Source organism: Mytilus trossulus, chromosome 7, assembly GCF_036588685.1.
Source record: "Mytilus trossulus isolate FHL-02 chromosome 7, PNRI_Mtr1.1.1.hap1, whole genome shotgun sequence".
NCBI classification, from domain to species: domain Eukaryota; kingdom Metazoa; phylum Mollusca; class Bivalvia; order Mytilida; family Mytilidae; genus Mytilus; species Mytilus trossulus.
In genome coordinates this window covers 61,118,332-61,135,083 of record NC_086379.1, presented here as the reverse complement: position 1 = coordinate 61,135,083, position 16,752 = coordinate 61,118,332, and the positions used below count along the sequence as shown (strand labels likewise).

The window sequence follows — 16,752 nt, the reverse complement described above, 5'->3', positions numbered from 1 at the left end:
GAAATAAGGGGGGGGGGGTAAACTTGCTGCAAGTTTTGTTTATCCTACATCGATTTTACATATATCCATATTGGTCAATCATTTTTTCCCAAATTAAGTTAAGAGGGGGGTAGAGGGATCAGTAAAAAAACTATCTGAATTAAGTTTTTTTATCCTCCATTGCACTTTTGATGTCGTCCCTAAGTAAGGTAAAGATGAAACTAAGAGGTGAATGAATGAAGTAGTTCTGTTCGTCGTAAGAAATACGAATGGCAAAATGTAAGTTAAATAATAAAAAGTTTATTTAAGGAAATATCGAAGGAAAACTTGTATGATATATTCTGCGAGTTCATTTCTTACTGAAAAACTTTAGCAAGGTGCCACTTTATAGTCCGTACTCAGTTTTAAAAAGCTTAATTACTTTTTAAATACAACAGTCAGCTTTCTATAACACATAAGTGCCATATTACGCTAGCTTATATATGTCATGATAGAGTTTTTTTGGCATCGATTTTCAGAATTTGGCATATTTCCATGAATAAGTATCTAACAGATATGGAAAATGCAGTTTAAAGCGTTTCATTGTTTGTGTTTAACAATACTTTACATCAATTATTCCAATTTTATTTCAAGCTTTTTAGCGCGCCAAGTAGTTTGTCTTCTAAATATGATCAGCAGTCTTATATAGAAATATAAACTTTCATAAGAAAAATTTACACTTTCAAGACCCAGTTTAACATTTTCATTTAAAGTTATCATCTCTTATGAAAACTGAGTTTGTAGGGATGAATAAAACGTTTACTACGTTTGTTCGTCAGTTTGCACGGTTAATATATATAAAAAGTGGTATGCTTGCCAATGAAACAACTTTCCACAAGAGACAAAATGACATCACAGAAATTAACAACTAAACGGCCACAGTACGGCCTAAAACAACGAGCAAAGCACATACCGCATAGTCAGCTATAGAAGGCCCCGAAATGATAAACGTAAAACATTTCTAATTTATGTACAAACAAACGATCGAAAAACTAACATGTATATAACATATTAACAAACGACAACCACAGAAATAAAGGCTCCTCCTGATTTGGGACAGCCACATATATACAGAATGTGCGACGTCTTTTAACATGTTAGCGGGATACCAACCCTCCCTCTAACCTGGGACAGTGGCGTAACAGAACAATATAAGAACGAACTATGAAAATCATTTGTTAAAGGCTTAACTCAACAGATGGGTACAAATATAAATACATCTAACAAGAAAATAGAGTGGACGTAGGCGGGTACTTGTATATCCCAACAACAAAAAGACACTATAAGTACTGATCTGAGAGTACTCGCAGTTACTGACAGATAGTTCAAAGCCACTAAAAACTAATAAAAAAATAAACATGCATCTAAGTTTTGCATTAGGTAAAGATTGAAACAAACTGTGAGTAAAAAAGAATGATTTACTATTATTGGATAGTAACGATTGTAACATAAATTAGATTTTTTCCTTTGATGTTTTTATGAAATAATTTGCTTAAAAAGTGTGGTGAGGGAAACCCATGGTATACTATATGCAAATTAATGTTGTACCATACTTTGCTAATTAAATATGCAACTCAACTAGAATTCAAAGGAAAAAGGCGGAGCTTCAGCCATGGTATAACATATTGGCTGAAGCTCCACCTTTTTATTTTAAATGTATCCGCCTCTCAAATTTAGGAAACTGTTAAACGTACTAAAAGGTCAAGATCTTCATTTGTTTTCATTTCATAACAAAAAGCAATAAATTATGTGTACCCAAATCTTAAGAAACCTTTTTCAAACTATATAGGATTGTTACGAATTCCCCTAATTTTGGAAACAATTACTAAATGTTTCTTCTTTAAGTTGTGAAAAAAATGAAATGTGAAACTATCATTTCCTTTGCGAAGATCCAATTCAATTTCGATTTAAAAAAGGGGTACCTATAGAAAAAGGAATAAATATCGGCTACAAATATCTGTGAAAAAACATGATTTTTTTTTGGCGATCAATTAGGGGAACGTTCACTATCTACGCTCCCTGGATCCGCTACTGTTTAAATACAGTCTTTTATCATAAAAATTGTGTTTTATTACATAATCTCATAATCGAATTAATAAAATAACAGAAGAAAGCAGTTTGTACGAAAACTAGAAATGTATAAATATGCATTTTTCAATGAGATGAAAATTCTGTATAATATGATTAATTTGTATGATACTTGAAAACAAAAAAACAAAACCAATTCTTACCGTCATTAGAATAATTATTTAATCCTTGTCCGACGCTGTAATCCGACATTTTTGTTTACTTCAGTCTGATGACAGTATGAAGTTACTAGCGCAAACAACCATAGATCTACACGGGGCGCAAAACTAAATAAAAATCGCGAAATTCTGACATTTTCTTTCCTTTTTGCAAATTCAGGGGTTCTATTACATGAAATACACAAAAGATCATACACGAGGCGCAAAAGTGACTTGCGTGAGCTTCCATTTCATTGGATAAAACTGTGATGTGATCAATTTCCAATATTAGTTGAAGGTCTTGAAGCTGTCAATCATTTTATTTATATTACAAATTTTATATACCATGTGTCTTACTCATTAACATATTTAAACAAACTCATCCTTCGGATTCGTTTGTTTAAATATGTTAACTCGTAAAAACCATGGTATATATAGTACTTGTCCATGAAAAAAGATTCATTTCCAATGCTCTTCAACTTTGTACTTGTTTGGATTTATAAATATTTTGATATGAGCGTCACTGATGAGTCTTAAGTAGACGAAACGAGCATCTGGCGTACTAAATTATAATCCTGGTACCTTTGATAACTACTTGACCTAAATTAATTCTGGTTAAGGTACATTAAGATACAAAATGTAATCAATCTTATAATATATAAGAATAATATCTTTTAGATCGCACTTCTTTGATAGCAATGAACCTCGAAACATGATTCAAATTTGTGTTTAGGTCCAAATGATAGCAACAACACATAAAAGAGGAATGCTATTTGTTGCTGAGAACTTCTTTGATTTTATTTAAAGTCCACACAATGTATTTTGTAACAGAAGCACACAAAAAACGATACTTGTTATTGTTTCAATATATAATTGTAATATAACTATATTAAGGAGAACTTCTAGTATTGTTTTACTGTGTATTCTTCTCATTGTTGTTATTGGCGTTCTAATTCTTCTCACATACTAGCTTGTCTATAGTCTGGGGATTTCTGTTATTTTTGCAACCAATTTTTTTCCATATCCCATGTTAGGATCAATGTTAAAGGTTTATACTAGAAGTATTTTTGTAGCGCCAAAACCATGAAAAACGTCCGATTTTAGCGATAACCTCTGTTACGCTTAAAAGAGATTTCCAATAAAATGACATACGTACCTAACTCGACGTACGCACGTAACTGGACCGGTTGTTGCTAACCAATTAATTTTGTTAAATGCGTTACTCAAGTTTTAACTAAGTATTCCTGAACTATGACACCCATTCATAATAAATTTTATCAATATAAAATATTTCTAAGATGATGAAAAACGAAAGAAATCATGATTTGTATATATCACGTGATTATTGAGATTCCCGCCTAAACTTCACTGTCATAAGACCACGTATATATACGTATCTGTACCTATCATACGATTCATAGGAGTTGTCTTTCATGGTTTTGACAATGACAATGAGTTTAGGTATACTTAAACAAAAACCTCGCCCCATAATTTGGTAAAGTCAAAGACGAAAAAGTACTTTTGAAAAATAGATAATTGATATGAATTTCTGCCTACATGAAATTATCTTCAATTAAATTATAGAAAAATATTATTTTGTTTTAAAAGTCGAGTACACCTTTTACATTCGGGTGTGCTAAACGTTAAATCTATTAAAAACAATAAAAAGGCAACCTTCTCGCTTCGGAATTTGTTATTTTAATATTTGTATGCTAATTGTCGTCTCGGTAGTTTTTAAAATTCATAATGTGAGAAGAACTAAAATATGGGTCAAGTAAAATGACAAAAAATGGTGGGTGTGTTTGATTACATGTTGCTAATTTCCTTTTTCTATTATAGTATTTATGTCTATAAAGTCATTCAAAGTTTAATGACAAAATATTTAAAGAGTAAAAAAAAAACAGTTGTTGTTGAATTTTACTGAAGGTATATTCCAGCAACAATGCGTGTTCAAATAGCAAAACATGCATGCAGTGTATGCTCCCCTCCGTCACGCTTCAATGCAGTAGGACGAAATACGCTGAGTTAGGTCGGTTATGTCGAGTAAAGTCATTTTATTGGAAATTTCTATAGGCACGAACATCGCGCGTAACGTCTGAAAATTTCATATCTGAATATTTTTTTCGTTATCTGAAAAGTTACTTTTGACAACGGATCTTATTAGTTACATAGTGTGTTAGTGTGTTAGTGACCTAATATCATGATATATACAGGGTCAGTAAATTCCATATGGGGTGAGAGCTAAGCTCGAACCCGATATGGAATTTAGTTACCCTGTATATATCATATTAGGTCAATAGCACACTATGTAATGAATTTATCTTACCGACTATCTTAATTTGTTGAATTTAGACTAAAGTTGTCTTATTTGCTTACATAACACATCTTCTTATTTCTGTATTAAAGTGTTCAAGTGTTCAATTTTAAGAACATTCTTCAATTGGTCTGCACTAAACAACTAACGTAAACGATAAATATTTTTTATCACCAACCTTGATATCAACAATATTGAACAGAACTTTAATAGTTTTAAATAATCAAACAGTGTCCAAGTCGTAAATCCACAACTAACCGTGTATTGAAATAAGCCACGCCTCCCTACTAACCTATAGCTAATATTGAATATACACGGTCTCCACGAGGTCGCTTTTAACCAATCATATTTCTAGAAATGTACAGGAGGTAAGATAATGATTGTTTCTGTGGGGTTTCTTTATCATGGATATGGATCACTCACGGAAAAAAATGGAAAATTGTCGAAACTAATTTGACTTTTATGTATAGCATAGCCCGAATTATATTCTTAAAAGAATTTAAATTCACAAACTAGTTATTTTGCACCAAACATTGCTGTGACATGCCTTTTTAAAAAATCGTAAATGTTTAAGTAAAATTCTATTTGCAATTGCTGACCAACATTGATAAAAAAAAAATTACAATGAACAGTATACATCTGACAGATATTTGGTTCTCCATGAAAAATACTGAGTCATTACATGATATCTTAATTACAATCCCGAGTAATCTGAATATATTTTTTCAGAAATGCACAATATATGTGTATAAATCTACATGTTTTAATACGACTGCAAAAAAAAAAATGACAAAAAATGGTCGTATATTGCTATCAAGTCGTCGTCGTCAGCGTCGCAGAAGACAGATGTTTTCCGGATAATAACTTTTGTATAAGTAAATAGAAATCAATTAAATTTTAACACAAGGTTTATAACCACTAAAGAAAGGTTGGGATTGATTGGGGGGGGGGGGGTTATGGTCTTAACTGTTTAGGAATTAGGGGCCAAAAAGGGGAGGAAATAAACATTTTTGTAGTTTCCAGTCATTAAGTGTATGAATCTCTCTGAAATTATACCACAAGTTTCCAAACTACAAAAGGGATGGCTATGATTTGCTCGGAGGTGTAGGTGGGGAAGTGTTATGTCTCATACCGTTTAGGAATTAGAGGCAAAAAAGAGGGAAAAACAAGGGTTTCTTGGTTAATGTTCAATCAAGACAATTTGAAACCAGTGTAAGGAAGGTGATCCAAATATATTAAGGCAATCCAGACATGTTTGATTACCTTCCTTACACTGCTTTAAAATTATGTGTACAGATTTTTTTTCCCAAATCAGATTTCAGATATTAAATAGAAAAAAGTGGGGGATACATTTTTCTTTTCTTGAGGTTAGAGTCAGTATGCAACAGCATAGTATATTGCACAAAACAACAAAAAGGGAGGGTATTTTTTTAATTTTTCGAGGGGGTGGGCAATTCGCAACAGCGTAGTGCAAAAGCAAAAAATTAAGTATAAATTCAAATTATATAACCAATTTTTAGTTCTTTGACTACAATTATTCTGTGTCAGAAACCTATTATGTGTCAAATATTTAATTACATTCCAAATTAAGACCTGAATCAAGCGTGAATAGTGTGTCCATTTTTGTCCGAACGGTTCAGGGTTGGACCTCTGCGGTCGTATCCTTCTGCGTTAGGCGAAGCAATTTGATAAACACTAAAATAAATATACATATTCAGTTGTAAATATGGTGAAACTGATCCTCAAAATAAGTTTAAAATGCCCTGGTGTGGAATAAATTTGTGTTAAATTGATCATACTTCTTAATTTACTTATTTCAATCAGTTTTATATATTGTATACTGCCTTAATGATAACATATATAATAATAAATATTTAAATTTGTTTACCGGGCATTAATTTACCGTAATTTACCAATTATGGATTCGGTAATTTCCGCTAAAAACGAAGTTTACCGAATGATGTCATCATACATCAATCTCATCATACAACAAAAATCGTATACTGTTGTGACCATTTCATATAATGTTGTGAGCACTTCATATAATGTTTTGACCACTTCATATAATGTTGTGACCACTGCATATAATGTTTGGACCACTGCGTATAATGTTGTGAGCTCTTAATATAATGTTGTGAGATGTGAACACTTAATATAATGTTGTGAGCACTGCATATAATGGTGTGAGCACTGCATATAATGTTGTGAGCACTGCATATAATGTTGTGAGCACTGAATATAATATTGTGAGCACTTGATATAATGTTGTGAGCACTTAATATAATGCTGTGAGCACTGCATATAATGTTGTGAGCACTGCATATAATGATGCGAACACTGCATATAATGGTGTGAGCACTGCATATAATGGTGTGAGCACTTAATATAATGTTGTGAGCACTTAATATAATGTTGTGAGCACTTTATATAATGTTGCGAGCACTGCATATAATGGTGTGAGCACTGCATATAATGTTGTGAGCACTGAATATAATGCTGATCATTAACATAAGGCAGTCATAGCGTTCCATATAGTTGCCAAATATATCTCAAGGCAACTATTAACATGATATTTTACAGATGTATAATTGGGCGCAGGACATTTTAGCGAAAAAATTAAAACTACTAGGGGACATTTAAGCGCCAACATTAGAGCCCATTTAAGCGCCGGATTAATTCGATCACCTGTATTTTCGATAGCCCATTACAAACAACAACATATATCTAAAATCCATTTTTATAGAGTAAATCATGAAAAACGTTGACGTCACAGTCATATGACAAATTTGTCATCCAATCAGAAGACGAGTTACATAAAAAATTGAATTATTTAAATTTGCGTTATCATGTTATTTTTATTCCATAGAATTTTTATAATTATTTTTTATTACCATTTACAGGCTTTTTGGACGAGGATTATATGTGCGAAACGTATAGATACAGAGGAGAAACGGAAATATGGGAATTTCAGTTCATCAAATGTTTCGAAAAGAAAAACTACGGTTTTATATGTAGTAGCGGTGGTACGGCATTATTTTATCTTAGCATGTTACACTTATACATTGTTTCTAATATGCATGTTGACATGTATAATATTTCGATAATAGTTATGTCAAAGCCATTTTATCATTCATGACAAACAAACTCGGTGTGAACCATGGCTCCGTGTTGAAGGTAGTACTTTGACCTATAATGGTTTACGTTTACAAATTGTGACTTGGATAGTGAGTTGTCTCATTGACACTCATGCCACATCTTCTTTTATCTATTATCGTTATTTATATCCATGGCATTTTGTCTTTGATGGATGTTTTCTAATTACCAAACAAACAAAGTATTTGTTAACAATACAAAATAACAAAAATACAGAACTCCGAGAAAAAATTCAAAGTCCGTAATCAAATGGCAGGTCAAATAAAATGCTCATACACATCATAGATAACAACTGTCATATTCCTGACTTGGTACAGGAATTTTCTTATTGACCGACATTTTCACTTTTCCTAATGTAACATTTATTGTCATGCTCCATGTGGTTTTTTTTTCTCTGGTTAGGAAAGGAACAGGAATACAATTTTAAATTTTTAAATTTAACGTGCTTTTAAGCGTGTTCGTGTGCGTTATGACCTATTATTATACAGAAATTATAATAAACTTATCCAAGTTTTAATGTTGCTTTTTATACAAATAGTCCAGCAGCTAAGTCCAATATTTTGGGACAATTGATCACTTTATGGTAAAAGCATGAAACTTTGCACAGTGTTAGTTATGATGCTTATAAACATTTTTGGATATGGAGCCATCAAAAAAAATTCCACAATGGCCGCCAATTTCAAAATGGCCGCCAACAGTCATGTAGCAGAGTCCAAAAATATAGTTTTATTTAACATTTGAAAATAAAAGCACAAAACTTTGCATATTGCTAATTATGATGATTATTAATCTTTTCTGAATATGGAACTATAAAAAAAAAAAAAAAAAATGGCCGCCAATTTCAAAATGGCCACCAACAGTCATGAGGCAGAGTCTAAAAATATGGTATAATTTATCATTGAAAATTAAAACACACCACTTTGCATATTGCTAGTTATGGTGCTTATCAATCTTTAATGAATATGGAACAATCAAAATAATTCCATAATGGCCGACAAATTCAAAATGGCCGCCAACAGTCATGAGACAGAGTAAAAAAAAATGGTTTAATTGATCATTTGAAAATAAAAGCAAAAAACTTTGCATATTGCTAGTTATGATGCTAATTACTCTTTTCTGAATATGGAACAATCAAAAATAATTGCTTAATGGCCGACATATTCAAAATGGCCGTCAAAAGTCTTATTATCAGAAACTATATCGTGTATATCTAGAATAATCAACATATATTTGTGCTTTGCAAAACTTTCATGAAGTCAGGTCGTCAAATATTAAATTGCATACTTTTTGTTTGTCTTTTTAACTTTTACGATTCAAGCGTCACTGATACGTCATTTGTAGACGAAACACGCGTCTGGCATACAGAAGTTATATACAAGGAATATATAAACTAATTTACGATAATATTTCTTACAACATGGCTACTGAAAAGACGTTCAGGGTATCAAGTGTAGAATATGACAAACCAACTAAGTTAAATAATATTGATTGGGCTAATTGCATCCTATGCCAAGAAATAATAGATGAAAAACGTATATGCCCATTTGATTCTAAACGTCTTAATGTTGGTGCTGGTTATTAATCTTTAGCTGACAATATTTAGAAGTTTCATGAATTACGACTGATGCCTGATGGCATTAATGTGTGCATTGAAAACTTATATTTAGATGAGGGATCTGGAATAGCACAGTATTTCATTGACCAAAAGGCATGTTGGCACAAATCTTGCAACTTGAAACTGGACAGGACAAAGTTGGATAGAGCAGAAAAACCAACCTCACATGAGAGAATAGATGATAAAGCAACCACATCTAAAAGAAAACTAGACATAGCTTCTCCGTTCAGTCCACCAGTAACCCGTCTGTGTGCTTTTTCTGTAATTAAAATGGCCAAGAAGCTCTTCACGTTTGGACAGGATACATGTGTGAGCGAATGAGCAGTAAAATTAAATGACACGTTGTAACTTGCAAAGTTAAGTGCTGGTGATCTAATTGCAAAGGAAGCAAAGTACCACTCTAAATGTTTTGTTTCCTTATATAATCGTGCATCTCAAATTGAAATGAAAAATGATAATGTCGAATCTAAGAAGGAAAGTCAAATCCATGGTATTGCATTTCAGATTGCCAGATCTATGTAAACTTTATACGGAAAGAATAACATGTCTAGGTGCAGATGTTTCATCTCGAGTTAATAGTATGGACTAAAACACAGAATTGTAATTTCCCTAACTTAGATGCTTACAAACAAGGTCTTGAAAACATTCTTGCTTTCAAAGATGACATTGGTCCTGTATTGAAGAGAGTCTGCTAAGAAGACTTTGATAATGAGTTTGTCAACATATCAAAAGCAGCTACGTTTGTTCGTAAAGATATTTTCGCATCAAATTCAGAATTTAAAGGAACCTTCCCAAAGGGATATCAGGAAGCTTATGTACCCAGTCATTGCTTACTTTGGTCAGTATGATTCAATTTGGACCCAACATTCAGGATCGTTCATATTCTGAGTCGACATCTTCTGATGTATAGTTGTACAAAGAAACTATCCAACCGTCACATGAAAGATCATGAACCTCCAGTTTGTGCTTATTTGGAAATCATGATCCATGTAAGACTAGCAAACGTGATCTAGTAGATACTTTCTTCAATCTTGGACTGTCTGTCTCCTACGACCGAGTGTTAAAAATTTCTACTTCCATGGCCAAGGATGCTTGTCGTTGTTATGTCAAAGAAGGTATTGTTTGCCCTACCAATCCACTACAAAATGTATTTACTTTATCTGCTGTAGACAACATTGATCACAATTCAAGCAGTATCTCGTTAAAAGATTCATTCTATGTTACAGGTATATCTTTATTCCAATATATTTCAGAAGATGTTCAAGGCGTTGTTCAAACATTTGACCAATCTGAACCTATGTTGAAATGCCAGTCAAAGAGAGTGTCTCTTTTACCAGAGAGTTATTCAAATCTTCCACCAGCTGTACTAATATTCATCGAACCAGATATCCCATTAGTTGAAGGAGAACTTTCAATTGATATGTTCTCATTCCCAGCTGCATTAAAAGGGGAATTCAAATGGCTGAACAGCTGTGGATAGGTTTTGGCACTGGAAAGAACTTTCTATATATTTCAATTCATGGATTGTGCCTTGCTCTAGGACCATTGAAATTGAAAGTCTTTCCACTGTTCCATTCATTTACCGGTTGTGACACAGTCTCAGCTTTTTCTGGGAAAGGTACGAAATCAGCTGGGGATAAATGGTTCGTATATGAGGAGATGTCAGAAGCATTTCTGCAGGTTATTGAAAATCCAAATGATGTGGAAATTTTAAAAGTGTTAAAAGTAATAGAACGATATGTTGTCCTTTTGTATGATCGGTCTAGTACAGCTAATATGGTGAATGAGTTTAGAAAACAGTTGTTCACGCAGAAGACAAGAACAATTGACAATATTCCTCCATCACGAGATGCACTTCTTCATTGAACATACGAAACGTGCAGCTTACCAAGGTAGTGTTATTTGGCGCAATTGTTTAGTTGCACATTCAAGTATGCCATCACCAGATTTATTTGGTTGGCAAAAACTTGATGGTACTTGGGTACCATTCTGGTCTGTGCTTGCTGAAGCTTCAATGTCATGCCAAGAGTTCATCCACTTTGGATGTAAGAAAGGATTTATAGGAGCATGTAAATTCTTGAAAGCAGCATTAAAATGCACAGCATTATGCAACTGCTCACCGGACTGTGCAAGAGAAACTGATCGTGACTGTGCTTTCTTTTGATTTCCCTGCATTTGTATCATATTTTAATTATAATTTTAATCTGTTGTTATGTTAAATACATAGTTACTTGTGAGTTTTTTTTTTTTATTTCTTATCTCATTTCTAAAAAAGAAATACTCTTTGCACTGATTCAATACTGTATATGTTGGGTTTTTTTTCATTTCAGAAAAATTGTGAAATTTTTTAAGGTCATTACCTGTAACTGTGAAAAATAAGAACTCGTCAAAGACGCCATTTTGAACTGTATCGGCCGTTTTTATTTCATAGTTAATGTCACCTGTTACATTTAAATAATAATATGTTTGTATATACGTGCTTGTATTGAAATAAATTATCCATGATTTTTTAATCATTTGTATACCATATTTAAAAACATACTTCAAATTTGTACATGTTAAACGGCGCCATTTTGAATATTGCCGCCATTTTGAAGATATTATATATATGCACCCAGGCATTAATGATACATTGTAGGCCTTTGTCAATATCAAATGATCAGTTTCGCTGATTTGGTAACTTTCTATCACACAATGATGGTGTATACATACGAATACTGTCAAACTTAGACATTTTGACGCACCATTTTGAATTTGGACGCCATTTTGATGATTTCTGTATTATAAGGTTTAAAAAAAATAATTATTGTCATATCTTAATTGTATTTCCTTAAGTTTGTGACATCTTCTGAACACATTAAAATTGGAAGACTTCATCAAGTGAATTATGTTATACTAATGTCGGCCATCTTGAATTTGGCGGCCATATTGGATTTGTTTTTCGTGGCTCCATATCTGAATTTTGTCTATACCCCTTAATCTTTCACTATGCCAAGTTTCATGCTTTTAACATAAAGTGATCAATTATTCTGATATCTGCTGGACTAAAAGGATAAACAATGGATAAGTCTTAGCGTTGGTTCATATTCGAAAGAATTAGATACCTTGTACCCAGAGGTCTTTCTTTCAAACTATTGTTCAGGCGTCTTTTTCTAAATAACAGTTGTTTCATTAATAAGGTATAATGCAGCTTTCGAAATAGCAAACATAATTGACCGATAAGAACTTCTGAAGTAAAAGGAGAAGAATCAAGGAGTCAACAGAATAACTCGTGTATTCACTTACTATTCTGGTTTTAAAAATGTGTCATCCTTTGCTCGAAAGATTTTTTATTTCACACCGTCCGTTATATCTCTGTAATATTGGTCACTTACCTTATTCAACAACAGAATTTGTAAATGAATGCATAATCTTGAACTCAAATAAGTAAAGTATCATAAGTACAAATATCGAAATTTTAAAATGTCTTCCTTATGGTCTTATTAACATCATGCAGAATGTTTCGAGTTTAATCATATTTGCGGGCGCCCAACCCTCCCATAATCTGGGACAGTGATGTAAAGGGGGGGGGGGTATGAAGGCGCTATTGAAATCAATTGAAAAGGTCATAACTAGTTAGAACGATACAAAGCAGAAAAAAAGGAAACAAATACACAGACCGGAAGTGACAGGTTATTCATACATCCCTACAATAAACAGAAACAGATTTTTAGAGTACTCACAGTTATTGATAGCTTGTTTATAGCCAATAAAAACTAATAAAACAAGCATGTATCGAAGACTAAAAAATCAATCAGTACTCCAACAAATTTAGTGTAAAGACGTCATATACGGTCAGAGAAAAAACACGACCTTGTGCAATGCCAAAATACAGGTGTCAACAAATTGTAGAACCATGAAATTTTCAATGTGCAAATGAGCTTGTATATAACAATGCTATTATTTTGGTTTCAATTTACTGATAACAAAATCAATATTTATACTAATAGAAACACATGGTTTTAATATCTAAATACAGTGTTGAGTTTGTAATCTTTTAATTTAGGATATTAAGTCTATTTAAAGAACCTATTAGTTTACCAAGATCATATTTAAATTTCCAAGCTCGGTAAACAACATATCTGTAAACATTGGGATGTGCTATCCCGTTTGAATTTTTTGACAGAGGTACAGTATGCAGCAAAACTTCCTAACAAAATATTTGTATCTATGAAAGAATTTAGTAAATGTTTTTCGTCGTTTGTGGTAATGAAATCCCTTTCTTTTTAATTTGTCAATAATATATTGACTACGATAATTGAAACCCAAAACGTCACTACAAACACCAAGACACGGCCATGCGAACAAGTTTTTGATATAGAAACACCGTAAGATGGTGCGACCATTTAAAAAAAAAGCAAAATTAAGAATAGGACAAAGAACAATTGTTCCTTATGTCGTAAATTTTGCGTAGAGTTTCCCAATTAAAACTGACATATCCTAATCTAGGAAAGGACAATTTACCCTCTGCCTTTGATATTTTTTTCTTGAGATTCGGTTAACTTAATTATTCATCTGAATAATTTTTGGATTCTCATATGAATTCTTTTCCTGATGATTTCGACGTAGAAGAAAGATATTGGTCATGAATTTATTTCACTTGACAAAAAAAGTTTGTGCTCTGATTTCGACGTAGAAGAAAGGTATATATATATAATGGTCATGATATTATTATTACTTGAAAAAAACAGTTTGTGCTCTGCAAAAATAAGAAAAGCACTTGTACGAGTTTTGGTATTGTTGCACAGAAAGTTAAAGTAAATCCGATATATATGTTACAGACATTTTCTAAATATAGATATTTTGAAAAATGGACTATTTTGAAATGCCTGAAAAAATAGTAAGGCATTTTAAGGCATTTTGTAAAATGCCTAAAAGACTAAAACTGAATGGAATGTACTCAATATTTAACGACGGGAAATATCAAATAGATAATTTTATTCTATTATGAAATATAGCATGCAATTTAAACAGTAACAGTTTAATAGTTATAATTAAATCTTTTGCATTAAATCTGAAGATGACAACTATTTGTTTGCTACATGCAATGTTTGAATGACAGCAACTGTTACATATGTGTCCTAACTTTTTGAAAAAGGCAACGTTTAGTGTTGCATCTAGTTTTATCACTATCACTACAACCACATTTTTTTGTAACCATGACCATTACACAAAGAAACTTTACTGACAGCTTTTCTAAAAGACATTTCATTATTATAATTCCAAGATTGAATAACAATAAAGTTACTGTCAGACAGTTCAAACTGATTCCTGATGTAAAGTATTCCATCTTTGATTCCCAGTTGATGACCATGCTCTTCCTTTCCAGTAACAACAGCTATAAGGTTACGTGGATCTCCTTTCCCTCGATCCACATGGAGGATTGCAACTAATACATTCGCTCAAACATCCACCTCTGTCAGAAATCTTATGGTATCAGACATGTTTCCTTTTGAACGCACCTCATGTATGTTCTGTGCACTTGTCGAACACTGGATAACGTCCGTTATCCGACTACAGGATATGTGGGGCACCAAAAAGAAATCATATATCCAGTAGATAGGCGACTTTTGAAGCATACTTTTATGTAAGCGCTCGCAATATAGCAAATTTGGTCAGATGATCTTGATAATGCATGATCAATATGAAATCACCATCTCGCATAGACTGCATGTCTACTAGATCAACCTGAGCTCTACTGTTAACAACTAAACCTTTACTGGCATTTTCCTTATTTTCTCTTCCACCATGTCCAGTGTTCAAATGTGCTCTCATTACATGGAGTTTCTAATTGTAGACATTAAAACAAGTTAAATATAAAAACTAAACCTGCAGCCTACATTATTTTGTAGGAATTTTACAAAATTGTCAACTTTAGGCATTTTATAAATGCCTGTCAACTTTAAGCATTTAAGAAAATGTCCTGTAACATATACATTGATTGAACTGTGGTTAATTCACCTTTTCAAAAATTTGTAGAAAGATAATCTAAAACATATCATTTTAAAACATACTTTATTATGTGACACCATCCCTCTATCTGGTTTTTGAGTTGGGTATTCTAGGTGCACATTGGTATATATTTGAGATTTGGACTCAAGAGACTAACTTCTACATTGTTGTTCCTTTTTGTTTACCCATGTATTTATAGTTAACTTAATATTTACTATAAAAAGTATATACTAAATAAGTTAGGTTTTGTTTAGGTTAACTACAATTATTTGAATGCGTCTCTTCAAATCAACTAAAACAAATTGAGTTGCCGTGTCTGTTAGATTCTATTAATGCTGGCTTTTGTTTTTGTAGCAATTCAATGTTTCTGTTGTTCTTTTTTTTTTTTGTTTCATCTTATAGTTGATGCTTTTCCCTCAGTTCGGTTTGTGACCCGGATTTGTTTCAGTTAATTCGATTTATGACTATTGAACAGACTGAGGTATACTACTATTGTCTTTATTTAGATTTAATTGTATGTTTGTTTTAATTTATGGTCAGTTTTGTTGTTTGTCTATTTTGTCTGTTTACACAGTTTAGACTGCTAAATCACAATCATTGTCATATGAATCTTTTGTACCTGTTTTGGGTGGTGCACCAATTTTTCAATAAAACGAAGCTATAAACAATAAAAGAGGGAGTTTAAAACCAGGTTTAATCTGTCATTTTCTTCAGACAATCCCTGTACCTAGTCAGTAATACAACAGTTATTTTCCTATCGTTTCGTGGGTTTATAACTTTTGATTTTGACTTTTTATTATGGATTTCCCCTTTTTTTTTAATTACTTTGGAGTTCGGTATTTTTGTTCTTCTTTAAACCATTTTTATAATTAATATCTAGATGTATTTAATTAAAACCATCATAGATACTAGGACTAAATTTATTATAAAGGCCAGACGCGCGTTTCGTCTGCAAAAGCTAGACATCAGTGACGCTCTTTTTTTAACATCCCTTTGTTGTTATCACTTTAATTAATTATAAACTGAAGAAGCTGTCAAATAAAGTCAAACATTGTCTATATGTAAACATAAGACAGATTGGTGTTTTAAAATTGTGTTGCTATTCACATCCGATATCTTGAAGCTAACTTCTATGAATTATAATAAAACCCTATAGATGCTTATTAATTTCTTAGTCTATTTGAACAAAATTCAATATTGTACACCGATTCTAACAATCAATTACTACTACTCTGAGTCTGCCTTTACCCAGTTCAAACATAGCGTATTATCCAAAACTATAGGACCAAACGCACGATTTTTTTTAACTCAAATGTCTTGTCAGCTTCATAAGATTAACAAGTAACTGAAAAAGTTTTAAGTCCATATGAACAACAAATAAAACAATAAGAATCATGTTCATAACAGCGTAGACTACTGCAATACTTATGTTGACA

General features: G+C 32.3%; 1 protein-coding gene across 1 annotated transcript in view; it reads left to right on the top strand.

Moving 5' to 3' along the window:
• Positions 1 to 248: 248 nt before the first annotated feature.
• The window catches only part of LOC134726573 (uncharacterized), a 32,242-nt gene continuing 15,738 nt past the window's right edge, over positions 249 to 16,752 (top strand). Inside the window, exons 1-2 of the mRNA XM_063590979.1 lie at positions 249 to 258; positions 7,458 to 7,580. Of these exons, the coding sequence (XP_063447049.1) occupies positions 249 to 258; positions 7,458 to 7,580 (133 nt within the window). The remainder of the gene's footprint in view (positions 259 to 7,457; positions 7,581 to 16,752) is intronic.